Source organism: Cryptotermes secundus, unplaced genomic scaffold (assembly GCF_002891405.2).
Source record: "Cryptotermes secundus unplaced genomic scaffold, Csec_1.0 scaffold3315, whole genome shotgun sequence".
NCBI classification, from domain to species: domain Eukaryota; kingdom Metazoa; phylum Arthropoda; class Insecta; order Blattodea; family Kalotermitidae; genus Cryptotermes; species Cryptotermes secundus.
Genome location: NW_019739625.1, coordinates 1,562 through 16,451, shown reverse-complemented (window position 1 = coordinate 16,451; position 14,890 = coordinate 1,562). Strand labels below are relative to the sequence as shown.

Sequence of the window (14,890 nt, the reverse complement as noted above, 5' to 3'; positions counted from 1 at the left end):
TCGATATACATTCAACGTTATTCTGCTGACTGGGCATTCCCTCGTGGCAAGCCAATGTCCGTATAAATCCATACGCAGAAATTCCTTTAAGTTGTTTAACCTTTCTTACATCCGCTTTCGTACCTCTTACAAATATTTCCCAAAACCAAATCTGTCCTAACAAATATTTTCCCCTAAAATACAAAAAAGTTAATACTGTGTTAACATATTACCGGGGGTTGGCCTTCACTGCACCACAGTGGTCTAGTAGTCAGCGTTCCTGGCTACAGATCCAGAAGTCTGGGTTCGATCCCCGACACTACCACATTTTTCGGAGAAGTAGTGGGTCTGGAACAGGGTCCACTCAGCCTCGTGATAACTGAGGATCTATTTCAAGGCTCTGGTCTAGAAAACCGAAATTAACGGCCTTGTGGATTCGTTGTGCTGACCACAGGACACCCTCTGTCCGCAAAAGTTGGCACTAAACTTTGCCGACAAGCAGCAGTCACTCATTCAGTATAGTTCGCTTACGGACTGAAATCACGGAGGATGTTTTTTTTTCTTCTATTTGCATAGGCTGTATCAGCCTTCTTGTAAAGATCAGACAATAGCATTTTTTTCTGTATGATATAAATACATGGGTTTTACCTTCCAAGGATCTCTAATTTGTAATTTGATATAGTGAATCAGCCATGCAGTGGCTTTCTTCTTTACGGAATTTTCAGCTGTCCTAAGCAGAAAAGTAAACTCTTCTGAAGGCCATGCCATAGCTCAGGCAGTTAGTTGCCAGCATCTCACTGCAGCGGCCCAGGTTCAAGGCCAGGTCAGGTCATGTGGAATTTGTGGTGGGCAGAGTAGCACTGGGGCATGTTTTCTCTGACTACTTTGGTTTCCCCTGCCAGTTCTCATTCCACCAACTGCTCCACACTCATCTGTCATCTGGGATTTGTACAATAGGCCAGTTAGTGGCCAACATACCAAGTGGACTCAGTCTCACCCCACACCAAGAAACTTAAAAAAAAAAAAACTCTTCTGAGGTAATTTGTGAATAGCTGAAGTACTTTTCAGGGCGTTTTGGAACAGTTTCTCTTTGCATATTTGCTGAAGCTCAAGTCTCTTGTGTCCTTTGTTCTCCACTGCTATACAGTTTTAAATGTGTTTTTATGACATTTTGTTTCATGCATTTAGCAACCTGAACCTGATTATCTGTCTGTAAAATAACTGTTTTTATCAAAATTGAGGTCACTGACTGAAACTGTTGTAGGCATTAGTGTTTCACGTAAACCAGTTCAGTAAACTAATTTCATAAAAATCAATTGTAGCACCAAGAGTCTTACACAAAGTAGCCTAACAAAAACTGAACATGCTTTAAAGATGATTACCACACAGAATTTCAAAATCCTACTGACTTCAATCCAGTGGCCGTGATGTTGGTGTTGTATATAAGAGGGAGTGAAGTAGCAGAAAGGTGTAGTAACCTGCACTGGTATGATGGCCATGCCAACGTTCATGAAATGCATCAGTGGACTCGAAAGTTACTAGGATAGATAACGGACGCTCGGACATGATACCGCAATATGAGCAAACTTTTTAATTTCTAAGAATATGCATCTCTCATGCTATGAATTGAGGATTACTGGTAGTAATAAAAAAGGAAGGCTCATCACTGCTCTTGGCTACCACCAAAATTCCATATGCATGTATTTCTGTCATTCAGGTGCTGAATGAAGTTTGTTTTCTATATGCAGATGTGCTGCCACTGCAGACGTCCTTTCTCTGGTTGGAGACACAGTCTGTAGTGTGTGCAGGAAGCAGTTTTCCTCCAGATGCAAACTGAGGAAGCATGTGATGACCCACACAGGGGAAAAGCCTTTTCGTTGTGAAGAGTGTGGCAAAAGATTTATCGACCGTGAGCATTTGAAGAGGCATTCCCGCGTCCATTCGGGAGAGAGGCCATTTCAATGTTCAGTGTGCAAGAAACAGTTCACAGACAATAGTATTCTGAAGACGCACTCTCGCATCCATACAGTAGATCAGTCGTACCAATGTTCCGTGTGCCATAAGGTGTTCTCATCCGAATGGGATCTGGGGAAGCATTACCGCATTCACAGTGGTGAAAAACCCTATCATTGCATGGTTTGTGGAAAACAGTTTTCCCGTAATGATTACCTACAAAAGCATTCTATAACCCACACTGGAGAGAAACCATTCCATTGTGATGTGTGCAGTAAGCAATTTTCATTGAAAGAAGGCCTTCAGCGGCATGCGCGCACCCACACTGGGGAGAGACCCTTCGAATGTGCTGTCTGCAGCAAAACATTTATTCGACGGGAGCATTTTAAGAGACACTTCCGTATGTCTTGTGCAAGACAAGCCATTGGCTGACAATTACTCTGAGAACTATATTACTAATGCGTATGTCCACAGTGCAAGCTCTCTGAATGTGTGTTCCATTTCCAGTTTCATAATCCGGTTCACTGTGTAGTGACAGCCTGAAGCTCAGCCCATTACTGCACAACTACTGCAGCATTTGGAGGGGATGGCTTTACTTTGCCCTAATTTTCACATGCAAGTTGTGTTCCAAACAGGTTTATATGAGGCTACAGTACAGTTCTGCATGAACATGAGAAATACTGAAAGATATGTATCCTCTGTAGATATACTGGTGGACATAGTTGAACACAAATTATGGAATAATTCAGATGTCTGTATGAAAAACAAAATTAGTGAATTCATTTAAGAGTTATATTCTCCTTTTGAATAGGTATTCATTTAATAATGTCCACCACTTAGGTTTCAGTCTGTGCTCAGTATCATCCTAATGTTACCTCATGGACAAAGAAAATGGGTTCATTACAAATATGTGCAGAGATCTTACCTTGTTCCCAGTTGCTCATGGTGAATTTGGGTACTTTATCGGTTTAGTTTTTCTTGGAATTCAGTGACTTATGTTTATAAAATAGAAAGTTTTAAAAATATTGCAATGAAAAGCAGGTGTATGAACCCTTTTTAACGTGTTTTCCTTTCTTCTTTTAGTGTAAGAGGTCACCATTCCATATGTGTTTAATCCTTTTCAACTTTTGATATGGCTGGATTTAACATAATGCATAACCACTGTGTCACTGGAGTTGACCCCCAACCTCATACATTTTAATTTCTTGAAATTGGTAATAACAGTGTGGCCGATACAGGAATGTAGGAGATGGGAGTGACAGTAGCACCGCTTAGTACATAGTTTTTTGGTTAGGCCTATGCATGTAATAAATCTTTAAAAAATTCAACTTTTGTTATGGTGAATTATCTAATGTAAAACAGCATAACCATCACAAGAAATCAGTTTTTTTCCAGTTTAATGGTGTTAATTCATCATTCTGGCTGAGTATGTGGGATCTGGGATGGAGATATTTTTTTTTTTCCTTGGCACTACAGCCCCAGTGGGCCTAGGCCTACCTCCATGAACTCCGTTCACTTCGGTTTTCTAGATCTTACACATACGGTAGGACTCCTTGGGCGACTGATCAGCTCGTCGCAAGGCCTCTACCTGTAGACAAACACAGAAAAACGCACACCAACATCCATGCCCTGAGTGGGATTCGAACCCACGATCCCGGCTTCCGAGCGAACTAAGGCAGTGCATGCCTTAGACCGCTCGGCTACCGTGACCGGCGGGATGGAGATATACCATAGTATAAAGATGAATATACAAATAAAATACCACTTATAAGCCAAAAATCAAAACATGACAGTGGTGAGATGTTCATTTTTTGATCTTATTATATGTAGGAAAAGAGCTAAACTAGAATTTGGTTTTTGCCATAAACTGACCCATAAGAATATTATCTTGTTACACAATACATTGAACTACCCACAGGTACATAAGTTTCCAGCTTTCAGCTGTATGATAAATAGAACCACCAATTTTCTGATCACAGTGCATGAAAAGCAAACATAAATAATAAGAGTAAAGCAAATAACAGGCAACAGTGATTATAGTGTACACAGTGTAATTTTGATTAATTTTAGGAAGCTGCAAGATAAGCATAAAAGTAATAAAAGGAAAAGGGTAGAATTCACATATTTTGATAAAGGTATTAATTAACATTAACTAAAATATTAAGATATAACCTGTAGGAAAGGGGCATGGGATCACATTTCCTGGCCTGCATGTGCATCTTGTTCAGTCAGAATACTGAGACCCACCTTGTGGCATGTTCAGGAGACTTCTTGGCAGATAATGAAGACCAAGGTCACCCATGAAGATTCTGGAGCTTCTGCTGCATGTGACATGCCTTATAAAAAGAGCATTAATGAGTCAGCTCAAAGCTATCAGTTCAGTCATTGAGTGACTATCTGATCTGTTTTTGATGCAGTACAGCTCGCTCAGGAGAAGAGTGAGCACAGTATTGTGACAGTTGGTGTTACTGTGAAGTAACAAGTGGACAGACAGCTGATCTCAAAAGCATAAGTGGTTACGGATGGTGAGCCAGTAATCACTCTATAAACTGTTAATTGTTACAATACCAATTTGAAAATTTTATACGAGAAAGAAAGAAATCAAATTGCAGGCAGAGCATAAAAATAAAATAACACCAGGATTTGTAAGCTGAAATGTTTAGGATGTAACCTAGCTAAATTGGGTATGAGTAACCACATTGTATGCTGTCAGATGAGATGAGCCATGTTCACGTAGCACCAAAGCGTGACTATAATGACAGCTAAAGTTCTATATGACAAAGTACAAATGCAGTGGAATGCTGAACAAGAAAATATCATACATATCTGTTGCAGTAAATAAATATTGTTTTGTGTATTAGTGACTTGTAGATGGGGTTTGAATTGATTGGATTTATTAACCTCTTATACAGTCTCTCTTAATTACAGTCAGTACAGCACTTTCGCTGATATAAACAATTTACAGTTTACTCTTACACACTAGGATTCTCAGTCTTCACTAGTTGTCTCCTGGTAATAAAATTAAAAGTTTCACTGTGACTAAATCTTCTAATTACAAGCTAAGTCTTCACAGCCTGACTTCTAATTGTTCTTCAATTATGAACTTTCTGTGGCTATCTCCTACTGAGAACTGAACTGAATTCTCTAGTCTTGACTTTGTACTAATCTATACTCAACTAATCTCTCGACTGCTAGTCTGCTGTTGTATTCCCATTCTCTTGACACTCCAGTTCCTTCAAACTGGTTTCCTCATATAGACGTGACTTGAATACGTGTCACAGAAAACATATCACATGATCGCTATGCACTATTGTGATGTGATGTCATTTCACATGCAGAAGCTGCAGGGGCATGAAGAAAACACTGCTGCTCTATTGTTGTGTGAAATCACAGCCTATGCGGAAATGTGTTTGCCGAGCCACTGCCTAGAAACAGGTTGCATGACCCTGTTGTTGTATTGCTGTGAGTGTTGCCCAGCAATGGATTTATATGTCACAATATTTTCGGCTCCCTGGTAAATTGCTGTTGGCCTTTGCCAGCAGTTGTTCTTCATTCCAGGCCCCATGGGACCCATGATAATATTTTGTTTCACAACTCTTGAGTCTTGAGACTGGTCTTAGTCAGTCAGGTGGGGTAAATTGCATCATGTGGTTTGCCAGCACAGTGTTTCTTGGTTCAGAGTCCTCTGGGACTCATGGCTATATTTTTCTGTCTCACAACTCTGGGAGTCATGCAACTCATTGGCCTCTAGTCCAGTAAATCATTGCTGGTCCTTGCCAGCACAGTCATTCTTGGTTTCAGGCCGTGTCAGGGCCCATGACCTAATTGGCCTCAGACCAAATAAATGTTTCTTATATGCTGCTCCATATTTAATTTACTGGAAGACTGACTAGAAAACACCACCCCTAACAGTTCCTCTATTGTTGTGTGTACTGACAGCCATGGGGATGTGTTTACCAAGTTGGGTATCTCCAAGGCCCTTCTCTGACTCCACAATTCTGGCTTTGAGACATCATTTCACAGTATTGTTAAATACCTACTGTAAGGAATTCACCATCCATATTTCACTGAGTAATATGTTCCATTCCACAGTCAGGATGTTTTCAGTTTTCCAGTAATCTCTTCATAGTCTTTAATGGTGAAATTAATGGACATTAAGAATCATATGAGAAGAAACTGGAATTTTTGTGTTGCAACAAAAATCTTACAATATCTGTTACAGGTTGCATTTTATTTTGCCCTTTCAGCTGCTCTGACACCTCTACTCATGTTGGCAACAGATAAGGGCACAATTCTTAAAGTGTATTGCCAAGTCCAGTAAATATTTTCAATTACAAAAATGTGTTCTTAATTGACTAACACTTCATTCCACACTTTCATCATTTATTACCATTAAGGTCTAAATTTAAATATATCAGCTCAACTCACATCACTAATTATGGGAAAGTGTCAACTGAGAAATACTATGTATCTAGACACATTGCTTGTGTCATCATTCTCTTCACTGAGGGAATTTAACAAATAATGTTGGCAAAAATAATGCGAGTGGAGCAGAGTCAATTCAGTGTGCTAGCCAAATGTAGGAAGCAAGTGTAACAGTGCGTTTTACCCACACAGAGTAATTATATATCTGATCTTTTCACAGCTTTGTGCTGATTACCTAGAAATGTCCCTAGGTACATAATTTATTTTTCCAAGTGACATTCTGTTTTGGAATAATATGAAAAGTATGTTATTAACTTCCAGGGCCTAATTGTGAATTACAAATGCAATAAAATGGGGTGTATCAAGACTGGAAAGAAAGAAGTAAAATCCCCCCCAAAGAAAGATGCAATAAAAGAGACCTTCAGAGACAAGTGTTCCATACCAGTAGTTCTCAACCTTTGCGAGATCACGGCATGGTAAATTCTTTTTTATAAGACAAGGGCCTGGTATAATTGCTGCCAGATCCTGGCACTGAGAAACACTGTTCTATACAGTCTTCAGATGACAATAATATGCTGTTTACCATTATTTAGCTGAATGCTGAAAAGTTGAAGGTTTAACACTTAAATACAGGCCAATGTTTAACCATAAACTTCTAACAACTGAGGAGAGGGAGTTGTAAGATTACTGGCTTGTGTTTACAAAACTTTAATATGGACTCCCTGTAGTTTTTTTATCTGAAATTCTTCCACCTGTGTTATTTCTGTCTTCCACATGCGACTGGTGGTCTGATAAGTGTTACCATATGTAGATTACCATATCCAACTAAGGTAAGATAGCAGCGCATGTGAGCAGCTTCATGTGTGTCGCATTGCCTGTCTGGTGTTGATCAGAAAGGGCTGCAGCTGTATCTTCACAGATGCACATATTTTCATGTCGAGATACTGCGACAATTTTACATTTCCATTACTTTTCATGTGCTTGTATGGTATGTGAAATTATCAGTCATGCATATGATTATATTCCAATCCTTTCTTAATATAAATCCATTAATGGGCAGCAATGAGTGAACCAGTGGCTCTCAACTTGGGTGGTGTGCCCCCCTGAGGCAGTAGTGAGGGAGTTTCAGGAGTGTGAAGTCATGAGAAGTCAGATTTTAATGTCAACTGCAACTTAAATAATTCTTTGTTAGCTGCATTTAATTACCTCTTCTGTAAGAACCCATCAGAATTGCTAATTCAGACATTAAAAGAATTGGATTGATGGCACTTAAAATTTGTCAGCCATGTTTATGGTCAAATAAACAGCACTGTGCAGCAATTTAATTTTAAACAATTTTTTTATTCACATCTGTGACATACTACCTGTGAAGTTATTTGCTCAGAAACAATAATATACAAATGTAAGTGGAAAACATAGGGAGGACATTATATAAGAAGTTTAGGAACCACTAATCTAAATGGTTTTTTTTTCAATACTATTTTAATTTATAGTAAGTTCAAAAAATTAACTGATGTTCTAAATCATATAAATACCACGATATAAAATATTGTAACGTGTCTGGAATCCAGAAGAGTCGCTTCTATGGAAACGCTAGAACAGACCGTTGCATAGGAAGTAACAATAGCGGCACTGTAATCCCAACAGTGAGCCATTGTGTAGAGAACACCGAATCTCCACGGTTATGACGAATATGCGAAGCATTCCCACAGAGACAACGCGATAACAATGGGTTATTGCGTAGGAAACGCGGAGCCAACAATGCAACGTTTCCACTGCTATAACAGAGGATTCATTTGCCTAGCAGCGGTCAAGGTTTAAAAGCCCAGCTTCGACGAGAAGTCTTCAGTCGCGGAATAGCCAGCTAAGAAGTCAGTCGTGATCGAGCCATCTTAGAAGAGAGTCCAGTGTCGGCTGAGATATAAGCAGTCATTGTAATACTGCAAGTGATGATAATTGTAAAGCGTGTGAGTGTATAAGTGGAGAACAATAAAAGTTCTACTTAATTGGAGGCCTACGTGACTCTATTTGTGGCGTGACATACCCAAACACGCTACAATATATATGTATGGTGTAATTCAGATGGATTTACTGTCATTGCCTCTATATCGTATAAAAGAAAGTTATCATTTTAATATGTCAAAAAAGGCTACAGCGTAAGAATATGTCTTCATTACCAGTAAATTCTTTCTACTATTTAAATGGAGTTTCACATCAAGAGGATCTGATATGTATTGTGAATAGAGTGAACAAGATCATTTAATTTTCTTATGCAACGTGTGAAGTTAATAAATTAATTATGTGTTTTATTCACAATCAAGCCCTGAAGATTTATAGTGGAGTTGAGGTATCGTCTGCTGGCAACCAAAGAGGGACAGTAGGGCACCTGCCACTGTGTCAACTGTGATGTCCGGAATGGGGACGACTTCTGGCCAGTGGGTGAAACGGTCGACCGCAGTGAGGCAGTATGTGTATCCCGCTGATGTTGGAAGGGGTCCCACAAGGTCAATATGGACATGCAGAAACCGGGCTGCCAGCGGTATAAAGCCGCCCTGTGGAGAGACTTTGGAGCGCTGGCAGGACTGGCAAGCATGTGCCCAGGTGTGGCAATACTTCTGCATGCCTGGCCACATGAATCGCTGTGTGACCAGCTTCGCTGTTGCTCTGGTACCTGAGTGCCACAGATCGTGGACGGACTGGAACACTTGGAGTCGTAGAGGCGCCGGAACATACGACTGAGATCTCCTGGTAGACCTGTCGCAGTAGATGGAGACTGCGGTACCGGAGATTGGTAGTTTCTCGATCTGCAGTGCAGTGGTTGACCCCAGGAGTGCTCGGACTTCGTCGTCACTGTCCTGTAATGTGGCAAGTGCGTCGTAAGGTGGTGGGGCAGTGACGGACTCGACGTGAGAGAGGGCTTCGGCGACAACGTTGTCCTGTCCAGAGATGTGTCGATGTCGATTGTGAACTGGGAGATGGAAGTCTAGATGGCTTAATGGTCGGGGTGAGCATTTATCCCGCTTCTGCTGGAAGGCATAGGTGATTGGCTTGTGGTCGGTGAAGATGAATAAGTGACGCGCTTCCAGCATATGGTGGAAAAGCCTTACTGCCTCGTAGATAGCCAGTAGCTCACGGTCGTACTTCTGTTGGGACGGGTTGAGTTTCTTTGAGAAGAAGGCGAAGGGCTGCCAGGTGTACCTTACGCGTTGTTGTAGCACGGCACTCATGGCGGACGTGGAGGCATCTGTGACGAGTGTAAGTGGCACGTGACAAACTTGCTTTGCAGTCTTCGAATTCCTTGTGGAGCTCCGGTGTCCAAGTGATGGGGTGAGAGACCTTGACTTTGGGTCCGGAGAGGACGTCGTGCAGTGGTGCCTGCGTAGGGCAGAAATCGCCTGTATAAATTCAGCATGTCTAGGAATCGTCGGAGCTGACTGGCGGTCTTCGGAGGGGGGCAGTCCTTGAGATGGGCCACTCGGTCTTCCAGAGGTTCAGAACCCTCGGCGGACACTTTGTAGCCGAGAAAGGTGACCTCGGGTCCTCTGAAGACGCACTTCGACGGGTTTATAATAATCCCGTACCTCTGGAGTTGGTTAAAGAGAGCACGTAGGTGTTCGTGCTCTTCGAATGACCGGGAGAAGACAAGGATGTCGTCTAAGTATGCGAAGCAGAAGTCGAGTCCCCATAGAATGTCTTCCATGAAGGGCTGGAAGGTCTGGGCAGCGTTGCACAGGCCGAAGGACATGAATGGGAATTGGAAGAGGCCGAATGGAGTGGTGATGGCACTCTTCTGTATGTCTTCAGGGTGGACAGGGATTTGGTTGTAGGCTCTCACCAGGTCAATTTTGGAAAAGACGGTACAGCCGAAAAGCTGGTGGGAGTAGTCGTGGATATGGCGGACAGGGTAGCAGTCAGGGATGGTTCGGGAGTTGAGCGCTCTGTAGTCGCCGCATGGACGCCAACCGTTGTCTTTCTTGGGCACGATGTGTAAAGCCGAGGTCCAGGAACTCTCTGAGTGGCGAGCTGCACCATCCCATAACATGGCGTTGAACTCGGCTGTTGTGATAGCGAGCCGGTTCGGTGCCAGTCGCCGTGGTCGGCAGGTTACTGGTGGGCCAGGTACAGTTCTGATGTGGTGGACGGTGTTGTGTCATATCTCACGCTGACTCTGGCTGGGTGGGTCAGATCCGGGAACTCTGTGAGGAGGTTGTTGACCGGTCTGTTGTTGCTGATGGTCTTTACACTGGGGATCAGTGCGTCGGCCGCTGAGGCCGAGGCTGACAGCGTCGTGACCCCGTCCAGAATGCGGTTGTTCTGACAGTCCACAAGGAGACCGAAATGCGATAGGAAGCCCACGCCCATGATGGGATGCATGACGTCGGCTACCACAAACCACCACGTGAATTCTTGGCGTAGGCCCAAGTTGAGGCTGACAGGCAGCCATCCGTATGTGTGGTTGGTACGTTCCATGCGTCGAAGGACGAACCTGCGGGGGTATACACAGAGGTCCGAACCCGTGTCGACCAGGAACTGCCGTTTGCTGACTTTGTCCGTTATGAAGAGGCGGCCTGTCGTTTGTAGCGCAGACATGTGCCGCCGATGATGTCTGCTGTGTCAGTTTCCCTGCTGGCTGTAGGAGCAGGCCAGAGTAGAGTTTTGCGCCCGAGCGCCGAAGCGGCGATGGTACCAGTAGGTACTGGATGTGGTGTCGCCACGGGAGGGAGATCTGCTGCCATGCCGGTGGCTGTTGAAGGCGGGGCAGGAATCCTTGGGACTGGGGCCTCGGTCTCTCGGGTCTCGCGCCTTGAAACGGTCGTGGAGGCGGTCCTGTTCGGCGCTAAGTGCAGCCACTTGGCGGGAGAGGTCATCGATCTCGTCTCGAAGTGCGGCGTTGTCCGTGGGTTGACCAACGCTAGCGAGCGCCGGCTGGATTTCGACCTCGGAGATGCGGTCCTCACAGAGGGCTGCGGCCTCCAAGGTGCTCTCGTTCTGGCCGGCGAGGAAGCTCTGTACATTGCGGGGTAGCCGGCTGGTCCAGGCGCTTCGGATGACGTTATCAGACACGTCTGGTGCGAGACTCCTGAGGTATCGCTGCAACAGGGACGGCGCACGGTCGCCAATTTCCTCGACCGTTAGGAGCTGCTGAATGCGCTGCTCTAGCAATGGGGATAGCCGCCTCAGAAGCTCGGTCCTCAGTAGGCTGTAGGGGTCTCGTTCAGGCGGAGAGGTGATATCTTCCACCTCTGTGGCGTACCGGTGTTCCAGCAGTGAGATCACGTGGCAGAACTTGATGCGCTCGCTGCTAATGNAGTGCTTGGACTTCGTCGTCACTGTCCTGTAATGGCTGATCGCTTGGACCAGAACGGCGGGAGCCGCACGTCCACTCTGGATAGTGCTGCTTGCGAACTGTCTGCGGCATCCATGCTGAGTCTGGGTCACCAATGTGGGATTGTTGATGTTCTAAAAGATAACCAAGTAAAACTGTAACAGTTTTATATATTACATTGTATAAATTGAATGTACAGAATAGCTGCGAAGCTATGTGGAGTGTCGATGTTCAAAAGTTGGCTGGCCTTGAAAAGAGCAGTTTGTTCCACCGTGAGTGCGCTGGCAGAATTTGCTCCTTTGTAGTAGACAGTCTTTACGGCCTTTCAGCTGGTTTGTCTCGGCTCGGTTGCTGGAGAGCTGCGGCAGCTACATTAGCTGTCTGGTAGCAGAGCGTGGTTGTTGGAGGGTTGCGGCAGCTACAGGGGATGGACAAAAATATGGAAACACCTTGTGAAATGCATGCCTGAATTTAAGTGTTTATTTTAGCGACGTTTGTAGGTGACACTGTCTTATCTGCCCAATACCACTACCTGTACAACCTCCGCAGTAAGTTGGAAGCTTCATTTGTTGTCGAGACAGTGTTCTGTGCAGTTTTTAGTGCATCATGTCAGAGCTAACAATTCGAACATGGGCAAAATGTTGGGGCCTGTATGGTGGGTGCTTCCGTAACCAAGGTAGCCGAGGTTTTTGGTGTTTTGCGAGGCACATTATCCAAGATTATGACCTCATAGAGGAGGACTGGAAAACACGCATCCGATAAACACCAGCGTGGACAGAAATGTGTCTTGAGTGAGTGAGACAGATGAACATTGCATAGGATTGTGATGAAAAGTAAAGACTACAGCTGCAAAAGTGGCTGCTGTACTGAATGTCACACTCACAAACCCTGTCAGCACCAAAACAGTATGGAGGGAACTCCACAAGCAGGGTATTTGTGGACGAGCTGTAATTCCAAAGCCACTCATCAGTGATCAGAATGCCACTAAGAGGAGAGTGTGGTGCCGAAGTCAGAACCTAGACTATGGAGCAATGGAAGACGGTCATTTTGTTGGATGAGTCCACCTTCACACTCTTTCTGACTTCTGGCCGAGTTTACATCTGGCGAACGCCATCCCAAGCTTACGATCCAGATTGTTTGCTGCCAAGAGTGAAACATGGCGGGGGTTCGATCATGGTATGGGCAGCCATATCATGGTATTCTGTCAGGCCCATCATTACCCTGCAAGGTCACGTCACTGCCAACGACTATGTGACCATTTTGGGTGACCAGGTCCATCCCATGGTGCAAACTTTGTTCCCCATTGGATGCCATTTACCAAGACGACAGTGCCCCTGTTCACACAGCTCACATTGTCCAGGACTGGATTTCTGAGAACAAAGATGAAGTGTCACGTCTGCCATGGCCTCCACAGNAACAGTATGGAGGGAACTCCACAAGCAGGGTATTTGTGGACGAGCTGTAATTCCAAAGCCACTCATCAGTGATCAGAATGCCACTAAGAGGAGAGTGTGGTGCCGAAGTCAAAACCTAGACTATGGAGCAATGGAAGACGGTCATTTTGTTGGATGAGTCCACCTTCACACTCTTTCTGACTTCTGGCCGAGTTTACATCTGGCGAACGCCATCCCAAGCTTACGATCCAGATTGTTTGCTGCCAAGAGTGAAACATGGCGGGGGTTCGATCATGGTATGGGCAGCCATATCATGGTATTCTGTCAGGCCCATCATTACCCTGCAAGGTCACGTCACTGCCAACGACTATGTGACCATTTTGGATGACCAGGTCCATCCCATGGTGCAAACTTTGTTCCCCATTGGATGCCATTTACCAAGACGACAATGCCCCTGTTCACACAGCTCACATTGTCCAGGACTGGTTTTCTGAGCACGAAGATGAAGTGTCATGTCTGCCATGGCCCCCACAATCACCAGATATCAATATTATTGAGCCTTTGTGCTCTGTTTTGGAGAGCAATCTGCATGCGTGCTATCCACCTCCATCATCGTTAACAGAACTTGCCAATGTTTTTCAGGAAGAATGGTACAAGATTCCCTTGCAAATCATACAGGACCTCTATTTATCCATTCCAAGGAGACTGCAGGCATTTCTGCAAGCCTGAGGTTGTCCTACACCATATTAGTCACAGTAATGTGTTTTTGTTGGGTGTTTCCATATTTTTGACCACCCCCTGTACGTTAGCTGTCTGGTAGCAGAGCGCGTTTGCTGGAGAGTTGCGGCAGCTCTCTTTGGCACAGTGAACAGCTGATGACTGATTGCGATCTTTGGGCTCCGTCTTTTATGCAACGCTTGCTGGGCAGACCTTAAACTTGCAGTTGTGATTGTGAGTGCTGATTGGCTAGCGCGCACTATGATGTAAAGGTGGGCCGGATAGCGAGTGCTGTATAAATACGAGCGTTGTCAGCAATGTGATATTGACTATGTGTTGAGTGCTGTCTGTTAGACCGGCGAAACCGCGTGTTAGTAGTGTTAGTATGTGGGATGTTCACACAAATCCATGCATTCAGCACTACATCGAAGTGAGGTATATGACTTTGCTGCTTTACCCCTGTGCCCATTCGCTCAGAGACTGTGTGCTCTCTAGAAATGGTCTCTCGCACCCGGGAACAATAAAACCATGACTCCTATGTCAACCAAGCTTAGTCACTGTATTGTATGACCTACCCAGGCTCCTAGATTTCGTTTTCTTTAATTTGAACTGTTCAACAGTTTTAAAAAATCTTTAATTATTTGATTCTGCTCATCATTGCAGTAAGTATTCTATATATTTTAAGAATTATATCCGAATTCATAGGTTTTGGCGTCTATAACTAGTTTTTAAGATGTGACACCAGGTAGTCTGGTAGTTACCAAAGTTTTATGGGGGATTCAATACCCGTTGGATTTGGTTTGTCGGAAATGTCGGTAAATGTACACTAGACTACACTGCGTCACAGATCAGACGACTGCTATCTTCTCGCTCATTGTATTAAAACCTGAATTGAGACTTTTTCTGTGCCCTCTGAAGCTGCAATGCTGCTGTATTTTTTTCATACTTCTTCACTTGTCAATGACAATGCTGTCATTTGTAGTGAGTATACTGAAATACTATGATCTAAATTTTCACCTTGTGAATAACTCTGATCTCATGACAGGAGGATTATTCAATTAGCGGATGGTATTACATGCTCAGAAACATGTTCGAA

The 14,890-nt window shown here is 44.1% G+C and overlaps 2 protein-coding genes across 3 annotated transcripts in view; one reads left to right on the top strand and one right to left on the bottom strand.

Annotated features, from left to right (window-relative positions):
- The window catches only part of LOC111871984 (gastrula zinc finger protein XlCGF71.1), a 27,948-nt gene extending 24,688 nt beyond the window's left edge, over positions 1–3,260 (top strand). For both annotated transcript variants that reach the window (XM_023865432.1, XM_023865433.2), the window contains exon 4: positions 1,728–3,260. In XM_023865432.1, coding sequence (XP_023721200.1) covers positions 1,728–2,364 — 637 coding nt within the window. In that variant the 3' untranslated portion in view covers positions 2,365–3,260. The remainder of the gene's footprint in view (positions 1–1,727) is intronic.
- Positions 3,261–10,971: 7,711 nt separating this feature from the next.
- Positions 10,972–11,817, bottom strand: LOC111871982 (the record flags this gene model as incomplete). The annotated part of the gene is made up of 1 exon (XM_023865430.1): positions 10,972–11,817. A coding segment is annotated over one exon (846 nt), but the record flags the coding sequence as incomplete, so codon positions are not given.
- Positions 11,818–14,890: the final 3,073 nt, after the last annotated feature.